Raw genomic sequence first — 14,225 nt, 5'->3', positions numbered from 1 at the left:
AAAAAAAACACGCCTTCTGTTGTGGTTGTTTTCTGTCTTGTCCTCTCCTCCCCTGCACACCCTCCCCGCCCCCTCCCAGGCGTCCCGTGGACACTGCACACGTGGCTGGAGTCTTTGCGGATCGCCTTCCAGCAGCACCGCAGGCCCCTCATCCAGTGCCTGTTGAAGGAGTTTAAGACCATTCAGGAGGAGGAGTACACGGAGGAGCTCATTACCCAAGGCCTGCCCCTGATGTTTGAGATCTTGAAAGCGAGCAAGGTAGGAGAAGTTTAATGCTGTTGCGGTCAGCTGGCGGCAGCAAGCAAGCAAGGCGGGAGGCTCATGAGCTCAGCAGTCCTTAGCCTGGTCCCGCCCTTCGGGCAGGAATCCTGCAGTCACGGCCACCAGCGGCACGTGTGCCCGGCTGTCTAAAGCCACTTGTGCAGTCATTTGTGGGGCGCTGTTCTGCGGAGCACCTGCTATGTCCCAAGGCCCTTGGGCACATGAGACAATGTGGAGAGACACCTTCTAACCCAGGGAATTTACAGGAAAGCTGGGGCGATCATGCCAACACATGTGCCCCACGGGCATCTGAGGTTTATGAAACAGTGTTAAATTGGGTGGCGTGGGTTCTGAGAGATGTGTGTTGGTGTCACAGAGGTGTCACGGAGGTGCTGAGACTTGAGAGGCCCGAATGGACAGATAGGAATCTGGTGGAAAGAGGGAAACGGTGTACAGCACCCTTGATCAACGGGATACAGACCCTGCCGAGGATCCTGGAGAGCCAGGCCCTGGAGAAAGCTTTCTGGGTACAGAGGATCAGATGAGTGTCACCTCTTCCTCACGGGTCTCCCTGTTCCTGCAACAGGGAGATGCTGTCACCCCATTAGAACATCAGTCCGGCCCATGGGCCATCATGAGATCAATTCTTAAAACTTTCTTTGGGGTCCCTTGTTTGGCGATACCATATGGATGTCCGGTCCCAGCCAGCGGGCCCTGTGGCTTTACTGTGTGAGCCGCTGGAGCGCTTTGAGGAGGGATAGCTGTGGCATGCCCACCCCCCAGCCATCCATTGGAGTGTGGAGCCAGGGGCAGGGGGAGGAGGTGACAGATGCCCCATCACTGTGGCCACGGAAGTGCCAAAGGTGACCAGTCTGCCTGAGAGTCTCTGAGGAGTTTGTGCATCAAGTACCACATACCGAGGGCTGCTCAGTGGGTCCCAAGGGCCCACGTAGCACAGTGGTTCAGGGCGTGGACTCTGGAGCCAAACTGTGGGAATTTAAACCTCACTATACCACTTACTAGCCTTATGACCCCAGTCAAGTTACTTAACTTCCCTCTGCCTCAGTTTCCCTACCTGAAAATGGGGACAATAATTATACTAACCTCTTAGGGTGGTTGTGAAGGTAAAATGAGTCAGTGCCCTTCAAACTGTCCCTGCAACTCCGTGAGTGCTTTATGCGTCATAAAGATGGCCTCACCAGAGGATGTGGCACCTCCAGGATGTCCCCAAAGGTGTTCTGTAAAAACCATCCCCTCAAAATACTTAACACCCCATTGCAGTGCACATATCAACCAGCCATGAGTACTGACCTGAGAACGGGCCAAACATCAGCTCTTTCTGCAGGCTAACATTGGATTACTCACAATTTCTCTCCTGCTGAGTCTTGAATACCCTAATTCACAAAGGCAATCAGGTGTTTCCCAAACTCATTTGACCTTGGAACTCTTATCACGAACTGTCTCAAGACACAAGTGGGGATTTTTTAAAGCTAAAATACGTATTTTATATGCCATATATATGCTATATGCCAGGCACTCTTCGAAGCACATTCTAAGGATTAACTCATTTAATCCTCACAAACAACCTTTGAAGGAGATAATGTTCTTATCTGCATTTAACAGATGGGAAAAACCGAGGCACAGAGAAGGTGATCACTTGCCCAAGGCCACACAGTTGTGTGGCACAGCTGGGCTTGAACCCAGGCAGCCTAGCTCTAGCACCAGCTTCTCATCACTTTGCTCCAGAACAGCCTTTATAGAAGCATAGGGTCCCTCTCAGACCATGGAACCTCTGATATCTCTGGGGCAATGGGCCTGTAAACTTGCAGGGCAGTGTGGGTTCCCCTTGCCAGGCTGCTCAAAGAGTGAAGAGGGGAGCTGCCCAAAGAGTGGAGAGGGGAGCAGAGAGCTGCCTTCTCTGGATGGCAGGGGTGGCCCAACAGCAAAGCAGCAGCAGCATGGCTCCTCAGCTGTCTGAGCCTCAAGCACCTGGCCTGGGGTCCAGAGCTGTGCTCATGAAGTATTCTTATCTGCAGCCTAGCCTTAATCCACAGTCTCAGGGCTCACTGCAGCTGGATTTGATGGAAGCCCCACCAGGACCCAAAATGGGAGTAGGAGTGCCAGTCCTTGGGTAATGAGCTGCAGTGATTCCACGGGCAGCAAAACCTGATGGAAGCATTTCAAGACCAAACTTCCCCATGCCCTTTACCCCTCCAACTTTGAATGAATGAATGAGTGAATGAATGGCGCTTTCACCTGCAATTACCTAGGAAACCACTTTAGTGAAAAACGTTTCTAAGTCTGGAATTCCCAGGGGTAGGTGTTCTAACTTGTTCTCACTTGTTTGTTTTTGGTTCCTTGGTTTTTGTTTGTTCCTTTTTTTCAGGCTATAATGGGAATTCCACGGATTACTGAGGCATCCTGTGTATTAAGTTAAACCTAGTCTATGAAATTTTTTAAAAAGATTTTATTTATTTATTCATGAGAGAGATCGAGAGAGAGAGAGAGGCAGAGACACAGGCAGAGGGAGAAGCAGGCTCCGTGCAGGGAGGCTGATGTGGAACTCGATCCCGGGTCTCCAGGATCACGCCCTGGGCTAAAGGCGGCACTAAACCGCTGAGCCACCTGGGCTGCCCATGAAATCTTTTTATTAAACTTTATTTTGGTGTTTTGGAGTGTGACATACATACAGAAAATTGCCGAGATCATAACTATAGGGCCTAATGAATTTCCACAGGTAAACCTACTGTGTGATCAGCACCAAGGCCAAGAAAGAGAACATTACTAGTGCCCTAGCAAGCCTCTTCGGTCTTATTCAGCTACCCACTAAAGGGCAGCCAGTAGCTGGGAGGGGCCTTTGCCGGGGAATGTGGACTAGAACCCGCTCTGGGCCAGCGATCCTGATCTTCAGGGATGGAGGGAGCCAGGTCCCAGGGAGGAGCCAGCAGTCTGGGAACATTGTGCTTTCAAGTTGGGTTTGCTTTCCTAGGGGCTCATTGGCGACCCCTACTGGTGAACTGCGGTATTCCCGCACCATGTACCCTGAAGGGAAAAGGGAAGAAGGCGTGACCCATTTCCCAGGGCTGCAGTGTGAAGCCAAGCAGTCCCGGAGCGTGAGTGGTATTCCTCTGGTCAAAAGAAGACTGGAGAGAGATGGTGGCAGAAAAATTCAGAGAGTTGAGAAAGCGCTGCAAAGCTGTGCCCTCCAGCGTGTCCTATTGGAGAATAGTAGTAGCCACACATCACACAACTGCCCAGCAGTATTCCTTCTCCTTCCATTAAAGGATTCCTGTTCAGATCGCATCTGCCATTCTGTGTGGACAGGTACCTAGTTTTATCAGATGATCGGTGATAGTGGATAAGGACCTAGAAATCCCATAAATAAATTCTCTTTATGGTTAGCTACAAATATCCAGCTGTCCTAAAAAGTGAAGCATATACCCTCCCATCCTTGACTTGTGCTCCTTTAGACATTCCTTGAAATCTGGCTGCAGATGGGCTTTTTGTTCCTTCTTCTTAATTTTAACTTCCAAAGAATTCAGCATCTCTAGATTTCCCAGGAGCAGAACAATATAGTCATTTCTTAGTATACATCTGTTTAAAGAAAGTTCCTGGCCCATTTCTCCCACGCATAATGCCCCAGGGCATTGATTCACTCAGCAGTCACGAGGGCTCACTATGCAATAATAGGACAGACACCTTCTTTATCCTCCTGGAACTTACTGTGTCCAGGGGAGGTGCAGACAGGGAACAAGGAAATGGATCAGAAGAGAGTGGGAGCTTGATAAATGCTATGAAAAAAAGAAAAAAAGGCAAAATTAAGACAATGACCGAATCTCTGGGGGTGGGGCAGGCAAGTTGTAAAGATGTAAAGAAGAGATGTAAAGAAGGTCTCCCTAAGAAGGTAGCATTTGAACAATCACCAAAGTGGGGGAAAGTTCAGTCATGCAGAGGTCTAGAGCAAAAGCATCCCAAGTGGGTGAGTGTAGTTGCTGAGGCTCTTAGTGGAGACATGCTTGGTGTGTGGAGGCAACAGGAAAATCAGCAAGGTGACCAAGGCAGTGGGATACAGGAAGAAGTACTGGAGATAAAAATCAGATTGCACAAATTCTTTCTCCATGGTGAAAAGTGTGGGTGTCCCTCCACGTGCAGTGAATAGAACACCACTGGAGGTTTTGGACAGAGACAAGACCCGATCTTTGGGGTTTTTTTCTTGTAGTTTATACACCTCTTTACTTTTTCTCAATTTTTAATTGAAATATCTTAGTTTTTTAAACTTTTAATTTTGAGGTCATTGTAGATTCCATGCAGTTGTAAGAAAAAATACAGCAGTAGCCCTATGTACCCTTTACTCAGTCTCCCCCATTGGCAATATCTTACTAGAACTATGGTAAAATATCACAACCACGATACTGATGGGATACAGTCAACATGCAGAAAATTTTTATCACCTGCAGGATTCCCTCATGTTGCACTCCTGTAGCCAAACCCATTTCTCTTGTGCCACCACCCCATTTTTACCCACTGGGAACCGCTAATGAATTCTCCATTTCTCTAATTTTATTTTAAGAATGTAATTTCAACTGTGCCTGGGTGGCACAATTGGTTAAGCATCTAACTCTTGGTTTTGGCTCAGGTCGTGATCTGAGGGTGGTGAGATCAAGACCTGCATCAGGCTCCTCGCTCAGTGTGTAGCCTGCTTGAGATTCTCTCTCCCTCTGCCCCTCCTTTCCTGCTCTCTCTCTCTCTCTCTCTCTGTCTCAGGAAATAAGTTTTTTTTTTAAAGAAAATGTAATTTCAGTAGAATCATACAGTATGTGACTTTTCAGATTTGGATTTTCTCATTCAGCATAATTCCCTGAAGAATCATCAGGTCATTGGATGTATTCATAGTCCGTTTCTTTTCATTGCCGAGCAGTGCTCCATGGCATGGACATACCATAGTTTGTATAACTGCTCACCCACTGAAGGACAGCAGAATTGTTTCCAGTTTCAAGCTATTACAAATACAGCTGTTGTAAACATTCACACTCAGGTTTTTATGCGGATGTATGTCTTCATTTCTCTGGGATTAATGCCCAGGAGTGCCATCACTGGGTGGTATGGTAGTTGTGTGATTCGTTTTTTAAATAAAGTGGTAAACTGCTTTCGAGAGCGGCTGTACCATTCTACATTCCCACCAGGAAAGTAGGAATGATCCAGTTTCTCCACATCCTCACTGTTTGGTATTGTTGCTCTTTTTTATTTTAGCCATTCTGATAGATATGGAAGTGACATCTTGTGGTTTTAATTTCCATTTCCCTAAATGGCTAATGGTGTTGAACATATTTTCATGTGCTTATCTGCCATCTGTACATCCTCTTCAGTGAAATGTCTCTTTGTGTCTTTGCCTGTGTTCTAATTAAGTTGTTTGCTTTTTAACTGTTGATTTTTGAGTGATACTTATCTTTTGTCAGATAATGTGGTCTGCCAGGATTTTCTCCCATTCTGCAGCTTTTCTTTTTATCATCTTGGCAGGGCCTTTCACAGAGCAAAAGCTTTTAATTTTGAGGAAATCTTATTGATCAATTTTTATTATAATGGAGAGTCTGCTTTGGGTATCAAGTATTAGAACTCCTTGCTTCACTCTAAATCATGAATATGTCCTCATATTTTTTTCCTCAGAAATTTTAGTTTTATGTTTTATACTGAAGTATATGATTGATTTTGTATTAATTTTTGTATGAGGTGTGAGACTTACATCAAGGTTTTCTGGGTTTCGTTTGTGTGTTTTTGTTGGCTTTGGTTTGCTCGTTTTGCCAGGGGATGTTTAGTATCCCATCTCCATTTGTTGGAAAGGCTGTCTCTCCTTCATTGAATTACTTTTGCACATTTGTCAAAAGTGAGTTGGGCATATTTGTGTGGGTCTATTTCTGGGTTCTCCACTCTGCTCCACTGATTTATGTGTCATCCTTCCACCATTACTATACAGTCTTGATTAGCATAGCTAAAAAATAAATCTTGAAGTTAGGTAGACTTATTCTTCCATTTTATTTTCTTTTTTTGAAAATTATTTTAGCTATGTTCTTTGTCTTTCCATATAAATTTTGTGGGGTTTTTTTCAAGTAAATTCTACCCTCGATGTGGGGCTGGAACTCACCACCCTGAGATCAAGAGTCTTAGTTCTATTGACTGAGCCAGCCAGGTACCCCTCCATATAAAATTTAGAATAAACTTGTTATATTAACAACAACAACAAAAATCTTGCTGATACTTTGATAGGAATTGTGTTAAACCTCTATATTGATTCAGTTAGAATTGACATCTTTACTGTATTAAATCTTTCAGTTTATGAATTGTATGTCTCTTCATGTACTTAGATTGTCTTTGATTTTTTTTTAAGATTTATTTATTTTAGAGAGAGAGAGCAGGGGGAGGGGCAGAGGATGAGAGAGAATCCTAAAGCAGACTCCCTGCTGAGTGAGGGGAGCCCAATGCTTGCTCGACCTCAAAACCCTGAGATCGTGTCCTGAGCCAAAATCGAATTTGGCTGCTTAACCGACTGGGCCACCCAAGCACCCCAATCATCTTTGATTTCTTTCATGAACACTGTGGAGTTTGCTGCATAAAAGTCCTGTTTTGTTAGATTTATATATACTTTTTTTTTTTTACCAATTGTAAATATAGTACATATATATAAATATATTTTTAGCAATTGTAAATACAGTATTTTTTATTTTTCTTTTGTCCATGTGTTCATTGTTAACACAAAGAAATACACTTGATTTTTATATGTTTATCTTGTATTCTACAGCCCTGTTGAACTTGTTTATTCCAGGAATTCTTTGTCGATTTACTGGGATAATCTTGTCACCTGCAAATAAAGACAGTTGTCTTCCTTTTCAGTCTGACCCTGAAGATTTCTTTAGGGGATAGATTTTTTTAAATTATGAATTCAATTTCTTTAATATCTATACAGCTATTCAAATTATATAGTTAATATTGAGATGGGGTACTTTTTTTCAGGGAATTGATTCATTTTATCTGCATTGACAGATTTATGTGGATAGAGTTGTTCATCATAATCCCCCTTATTATCCTTCTGATGTCTACAGTCTGTAGTGATAGACTCTGTTTCATTCCTGATTTTTTTAATGTGTCCTCTTTTTCCTTTGTCAGTCTTCCTGGAGGTTTGTCAATTTTATTCATCTTTTCAAAGATCCAGCTCTTTGTTTCATTATTTTCTCTACTATTTTTGTTTTAACTTTCATTGATTGCTACTCTTATCTTTATGATTTGCTTGCTTTGAGCCTGGTTTGCTTTTCTTTTTCCAGGTTCTTGAGTAGGAGTTTAGATTATTGATTTGAGACTTTTCCTCTTATATATACATTGGATACTGTACATATCCTTCTCACTGCTCTGGCTCTGTACCACAAATTTTGATGTGTTGTTTTCACTTTTCATTCAGTTCAGTATTATGATTTCCTTTGGAATCCCTTTTTTGACTTATGGATTATTTCACAGTCTGTGTCGTTTCCAAATGTTTAGAGACTTTCTTATTATCTGTTATTGATTTCTAGTTTGACTCCATTGTGGTCAGAGAATACCTTCTGTATTATTTATTTTAAGTTTCTGAGTTTGGCTTTATGGCCCTAAGTATGGTCTCTCTTGATATCATCATGAACACTTGAAAATACTGTTTTCTGCTGTCATCAAGAGGAGTGGTCTATAAATGTCGATTAGACTCTATTGGTTGATGGTGGTGTTGAATTCTTCATATCCTTCGGATTTTTCTATCTTATCAATTCAAATAGGGGTGTTGAAATCTCCAACTATAATTGTGAATTTGTCTGTTCTCCTGTCAATTCTGTCAATTTTTGAATCACATATAAGGCAGCTCTGTTGTTTGGTGCATACATATTTAGAACTAAAATGTCTTCTTTGTGATTAACCCCTTTATCATTAAATAATGCCTCTTTCTGCTTCTGTCAATTTTCTTTGCTCTGAAGTCCACTTTATCTAATATTTTTAACATAGCCACTCGTACTCCTTTAATATTTGCATTTTTTTCACCCTTTTACTTTCAACCTGCCTTTTTCATTATATTTGAAGTGATTTTCTTGTAAACAGCAAGTAGTTGGGCTTTTCATCCACTTTGCCAATCTCTGTCTTCTAATTGGTATATTTAGACCATTTATATTTTATTGTTACTTTAGAGCTTATGTCTGCCATCTTATTTTTTGTTTTCTGTTTGGTTTCTCTACCTTTGGTTCTCCTTTCCCTGCCTTCCTGTGGGCTACTCGAATATTTTTTTAATTCCATTTTTATTTGTCTGCAATGTTTTTGATAGCTTTTATATAGCTTCATATAGCTTTTCTAGTGGTTGTTTGCAGTATTACAAATACCTAACAGCATAGTCTACTGGTACCATCATTTCACCAGTTCAAGTGAAATAAAGAAATCTTACCTCCCTTTATGTGCATTTACCCCCCTCCACTTATGACATAATCATCTTTAAATATTTCCTGTACATACATTTAGAACTGCATCAGACACTGTTACAATTTTTGCATCAACCATCAAACATAATTAGGAAACTCAAGAGGAGAAAGTGGGCCTATTATGCCTACCCATATTCTTGTTTACCATGTTCTTTCTTTCTTCCTGAAGTTTCAAGTTTTATATCCTTTCCTTTCAACATAGAGAACTTCTTCAGCCATTCTTTTAGCGTAGGTCTCTTTGTGACAAATTCTCTAGTTTTCCTTCATCGGAGAATGTCTGATTTCCCTTTCATTACTAAAAGATACTTTCACTGGTTATTATTTGCTTGATATTTTCCTTTAAATCAACTTACCAGCTGTTAAATGCACTTAGGAAATGCTGTAGTACTACCATAAAGAGAGCCTGCATTACTTGCCATGAATAGAGGGTACATACCAAAACACACAGGTGACTATTTAAAAGCAATTTATTGTGTGTTCGATTTCATCTCGGACCCAGTTTCAGTGACAGACATGGGACTGGGCACTGTCCTCATGGAACTCTGTCTGGTGCCCCTCCCATCTCTTTGGTACCCCTTCCTAATACCTTTCCCAGGTGTGCACCAGCAGACAGAGGCTCATTGTTCACAGGTCAACCTAGTGTATTCCACAAGGGAGAGCCCGTCTAGGGATGAACCACTGTTGAGGATGGCTTGAGGCAGAGAACTCACTGCCATTGTCCCCTGAAAGTAACAGTATTTCCACCATCTCCAGATTTTGAGATGTGGCTTTTTTCACCTTTTAGCATTTCACAACTTGAAGTGGGTCTTTGAACATGAATGTGTGTATTTAATGCAGTGAGGTGGGGTTTTTTTCTCTTCCTAAAAGCTGCCATTAATTGTATGACATTTTAGAATCTAGAAGAAAAGAGAAATTGGTTTGAATTATAGGAAATTGCTGTTTGGGGGGTTAAGAATGGTCAAATCTCAGCACTTTCCTTTGGTTCAGCCTAATGGTATGTTATGATGCGTAATCCTTTTTAGCTCTCCTAGCAACCTCACTGAGCAGATATTTTTAATCCACTTTGGAAGAGGGCAGCAAAGCCCGGAGACGCTGAGTAACTTTCCTAAGGTCACAGAGCTAGTGAATGAGGAGCCATGACCGGGACCCAGCCTCATCTGGTCCTGCTGTCCATGGTTTTACCACTTCATAGAACCCCTGCCTAACACACCTAAAAAGGACCTTTGGGACCAATCCCAGCATTCCTTTCTGAAGAAAAGAAAATGTTTTGGTGCCTTCTTAGGAGAGAAGTGAGGGTCAGGGAAAAAGAGGAAAGATGTCATCCCACATTCATAGGAGCCCGTCTCAGGAATCACCTGCCAACCATGACATTAAGAACTTCACTTCATTCCCCTTTTGTTCTATGTAGCCACATAGCTCTGAATCCTGAGGACCCAAGTTCACTCTATACGCCCACCCAGCATTTGCTATAAGAGACCTGAATGGCTGGTACCTAGCAGCATACCAGTTACAACCACTAACCAGGTGCTGTGTCCTTGGGCTCAGGCAGACGCCCACTCATCCCCAGCCCCTGCCTCCTCCTCCTCCTGCTCCGGGGGCTTGCCCTGGCCTCCCAGGTCAGAGCTTGCATGCACAGACTGGCACACTGCCCCTGAGAGTCAAGCCTTGTGGCACCTTTCCCTAAAAGCACGTCTCTTCTATGCGCAGCTCAGAGGAGGTTATAGGCATCTTCCCAGCACAACTGCCCCACCTACCCATGTCTCTAAAATAGAGTGAGCGTCAAGTTTGGTTAATTCCATTCTGCTGTCTTCAGGTTTGGGTCCAGACTTAACCAAACTCAAAAGATAACCCAGTTCACTGACCATCTAACCCAGCGGCTCTCACCCCACTGGAGCTATTAACTGATACTAATTACAGCACCCCGTCTTGCTCAGAGGGGCCCTCCTGGAGTCCTAATTCATTCTGGGTGCCAGGGACCTGGAGCGAATGATACTAACAATCCCTCTCCCTGAGGAAACACACAGAGAGGGGCACAGAACAGATGCCTCAACAAACACAGATGAATTCAAGGACAGAGTGGGGAGTCTTCTCTTGGGATTCTGGCGTCTGAAAGAGAGGTGGCCAGAAAGCCTTGAGAAAGGCAGCATTTTGGGTCCTGACATGGGAACCATCACCATCAACCATCACATAGTGTTCAGCACTTAGCAGATGCCGAATAGATACTTGAAAAAAGAGTTAATGCTTGAATGGCTGCATCCCTTATCACACGGGGTCATGTTCACATGTTCACAAGTTCTCTTGAACTTCTAATATTTTCATCATAATGATCCTGTTTCCTCATTGGGCAGATTTTTTTTTCCAATAATAGACTTCATTTTTTAAAATGGTTTGAGATTTACAGAAAAATTGAGACAATAGCACAGAGTTCCCCATACAGCCCCTCATCCACATTCCCCTATTATTAACACCTCACACTGCTATTATACATGTGTTATAATTAATGAGCCAACATTGATACATTATTATTAGCTAAATTCCATTCTTGATTCTTATCTCCTTAGGTTATTTTTAAGATTTTATTTATTTATTCATGAGAGACACAGAGAGAGGCAGAGACATAGGCAGAGGGAGAAGCAGGCTCCCTGTGGGGAGCCCGATGCAGGATTCCATCCCAGGAACCCAGGATCACAACCTGAGCCAAAGGCAGACACTCAACCACTGAACCACCCAGGTGTACCCCTATTTCCTTAGCTTTTGTCTAATGTCTTCTGCTCCAGGATCCCATCCTAGACCCACATTATTCCTCTTTTTTTTATTATTTTATTTATTTATTCATGAGAGACAGAGAGAGGCAGAGACACAGACAGAGGGAGAAGCAGGCTCCATGCAGGGACTCGATCTGAGGGACTCGATCTGCGGTCTCCAGGATCACAACCTGAGCCAATGGCAGATGCTAAACTGCTGAGCCACCTGGGCTGCCCCACATTATTCCTCTTGACAGAGACCACTTCTCAGATTCATTTTTGGTGACCTTGATAAATTTTGAGGAGTAATGGTCAGATATACCATCAAGGATGCCTCCTAGTGGAATAGGGGATGTTTTTCTCATGATTAGACTGGGTTTGGAGCAGAAGACTACAGAGGTCAAATGCCATTCCCACCACATCCAGGGCACACATTCTCCATGTGAGTGTTCACTGCTGGTGCTGACCTTGTTCACCTTGCTGAGGTTGGCACTTGTCAAGATTCTCACCTGCAGTGAGAAAATCTTATTCCTTTCCTCTTTTCCCCACTCTTCTCCTTGGAATTGAGTCACGGTGTGCAGCCCTCCCCTAGGAGTGGCCAGTGATGCTCCTCCCAAATAACTTACAAGTATTTAAGGATTGTCCCTTTGGACCAGACATGGTCAATCCTTGTCTTTACTTTCTCGGGTGACACAACACACACTGAGGTTAGACCACCACCACCAATCAATCCATCACAGTCCCCACAGAGACTTAGGCCTCTGTCACAGGCCACGGAGTCCAGAAAGTAGATCTTCATTCCTTCACCTGAGGTGGTTAGACATACCCTGCAGGGGATTAGCAAGACCAATGCCAATCATCACAGAGCACATTTTGGGCAGCACATTTTGCAGACACAGGCCGCCTCTTTTCTGCAATCCCCAAGCACTCACTGAGCTTTCACAGTGAAAGCTCACCCTAGTGGGCTGGGGTCACAAGGATCATGAAATATGAGACCACCTGGGCCAACTCTAGATGAGGTGTAGTAGTGTTCTATCGCCACAGAGCAAGTTACCACAGCGCAGAGGCCGAAAACAACACTTGCTTATTATTTTGTGGTTTCCATGGGTCGGAAACCAAGGCCAGTATCTTTCTGGGCTCTCTGCTTAGGGTCTCACAGAGACCTGACATCAAAGTGTCAACAGGGCTGTGTTCCTTCCTGGAAGCTCCAGGGAAGAATCCCTGAATCAAGCTCATTCTGGTTTGGGTAGAATTGAGTTCCTGGTGGTTATAGGACTAAGGCCCCATTTCCTTGCTGGCTGCCAGCTCGGGGTCCCCTTTTACTCCCAGTTTTGTTACCCACACTCCCCCACTCAAGCTGGCCGTGTGGTCCCCTCCATCTCTGTACATCCAGTCCTTCTTGGGCTTCAAATCCCTGTGGCTTCCTATTCTCCCCCATCCTTCTGAGTTCTTCTGCCTTTAATTTTAAGGGCTCGTGTGATTACATTGGGCCTGCTCAGCTCATTGAGAATAATATACTTATTTTAAGATCAATTTAAAGCTTAGCAAGAAATAAAATCTTTAAAAAAAGGAGCGGGGGTACCTGGGTGGCTCAGTGATTGAGCATCTGCCTTTGGCTCAGGTGGTGATCCCAGGGTCCTGGGATCAAGTCCTGAATCAGGCTCCTAGCAGGGAGCCTGCTTCTCCCTCTGCCTGTGTCTCTGCCTCTCTGTGTGTCTCTCATGAATAAATAAATAAATAAAATATTTTTAAAAATAAATAAAGCTTAGCAAGTAACCTTAATCATTCCAGTAGAGCACCTTTTGCCCTGTAATGTAATATATTTACAGGCATGGTATCCCACAATACTCTCAGTCTCAGGGATTTGGGGGGTACAGTATTCTAGGGGGCTGAAGTTGTGCTGACAACACATTGCTTCTCAAATATTAGTGTGCATGGGAATCATCTGCAGAGCCCAGTGCTATGGATTCTGAGTCAGTGGGCCTGGAGTGAGCATCTGCATTTCTGGCAGGCTCCCAGGCCACCCTGCTGCTGGTGGTCTATGAAACACATCTTAAGTGGCAGGCTTTAGACCAGGAGAAACAAATATCAGCCTCCAGCTCAAGTCAAACTCAGGAGAGAATATTCATACATAAACCTGTGGCTTTCAAGCCTGAGAGATTACCAGAATATTTGTTAAAATCCAATTTGGCTGGACCCCACCCCCAGTGTTTCTGAGTCAGAAAGTCTGGAATGGGACCTGGGAATCTGAATTTCCAGCCCTTTGATGCTCATGCTGCTCAGACCACACTTTGAGTACCCCTGCATAAAGCCATGAGACAGGCAGTCACTTTTTGAGTGTTGAGAGGAACATTTAACATCTTTTGGTCAAAAGGCATCATCTTTGAAAGCAGAATTCCTTTTGTCCAATATTGATTGCATCCCCATAGGCGCCTCTGTGGATCATGTCTGAGGCAACATGGTGCCTTGTGGGATCTCATCTCCTTTAATCAAATGATTGATTTTCTTTTCATGTGTTGAGCTGTATCCTTCTGCTTCGGGAGCATGATGAAACAAATTCAAGAATATCTCAAACCGCTGACGTCATCAGTCCCCAACCCATCTTTTATTTTTATTTTTTTTCCAACCCATCTTTTAAAATCAAAAATAATATTTGTTTGTATTACAAAAACTCCTATTTGTTGTAGAAAATATAGATAAAAAGAAAAGGGGAAACATCATAAGCCCACCCAAAGGTGGT

The 14,225-nt window shown here is 43.5% G+C and overlaps 1 protein-coding gene across 5 annotated transcripts in view; it reads left to right on the top strand.

Moving 5' to 3' along the window:
• Positions 1-14,225, top strand: part of ABTB3 (ankyrin repeat and BTB domain containing 3) — a 309,913-nt gene that overhangs the window by 269,311 nt on the left and 26,377 nt on the right. For all 5 annotated transcript variants that reach the window (XM_072742516.1, XM_072742513.1, XM_072742514.1 and 2 more), the window contains one exon: positions 80-258. In XM_072742516.1, coding sequence (XP_072598617.1) covers positions 80-258 — 179 coding nt within the window. The remainder of the gene's footprint in view (positions 1-79; positions 259-14,225) is intronic.

Source organism: Vulpes vulpes, chromosome 16 (genome assembly GCF_048418805.1).
Source record: "Vulpes vulpes isolate BD-2025 chromosome 16, VulVul3, whole genome shotgun sequence".
In the NCBI taxonomy this organism is placed as follows: Eukaryota; Metazoa; Chordata; class Mammalia; order Carnivora; family Canidae; genus Vulpes; species Vulpes vulpes.
This window is presented reverse-complemented; position numbering and strand designations above follow the sequence as displayed.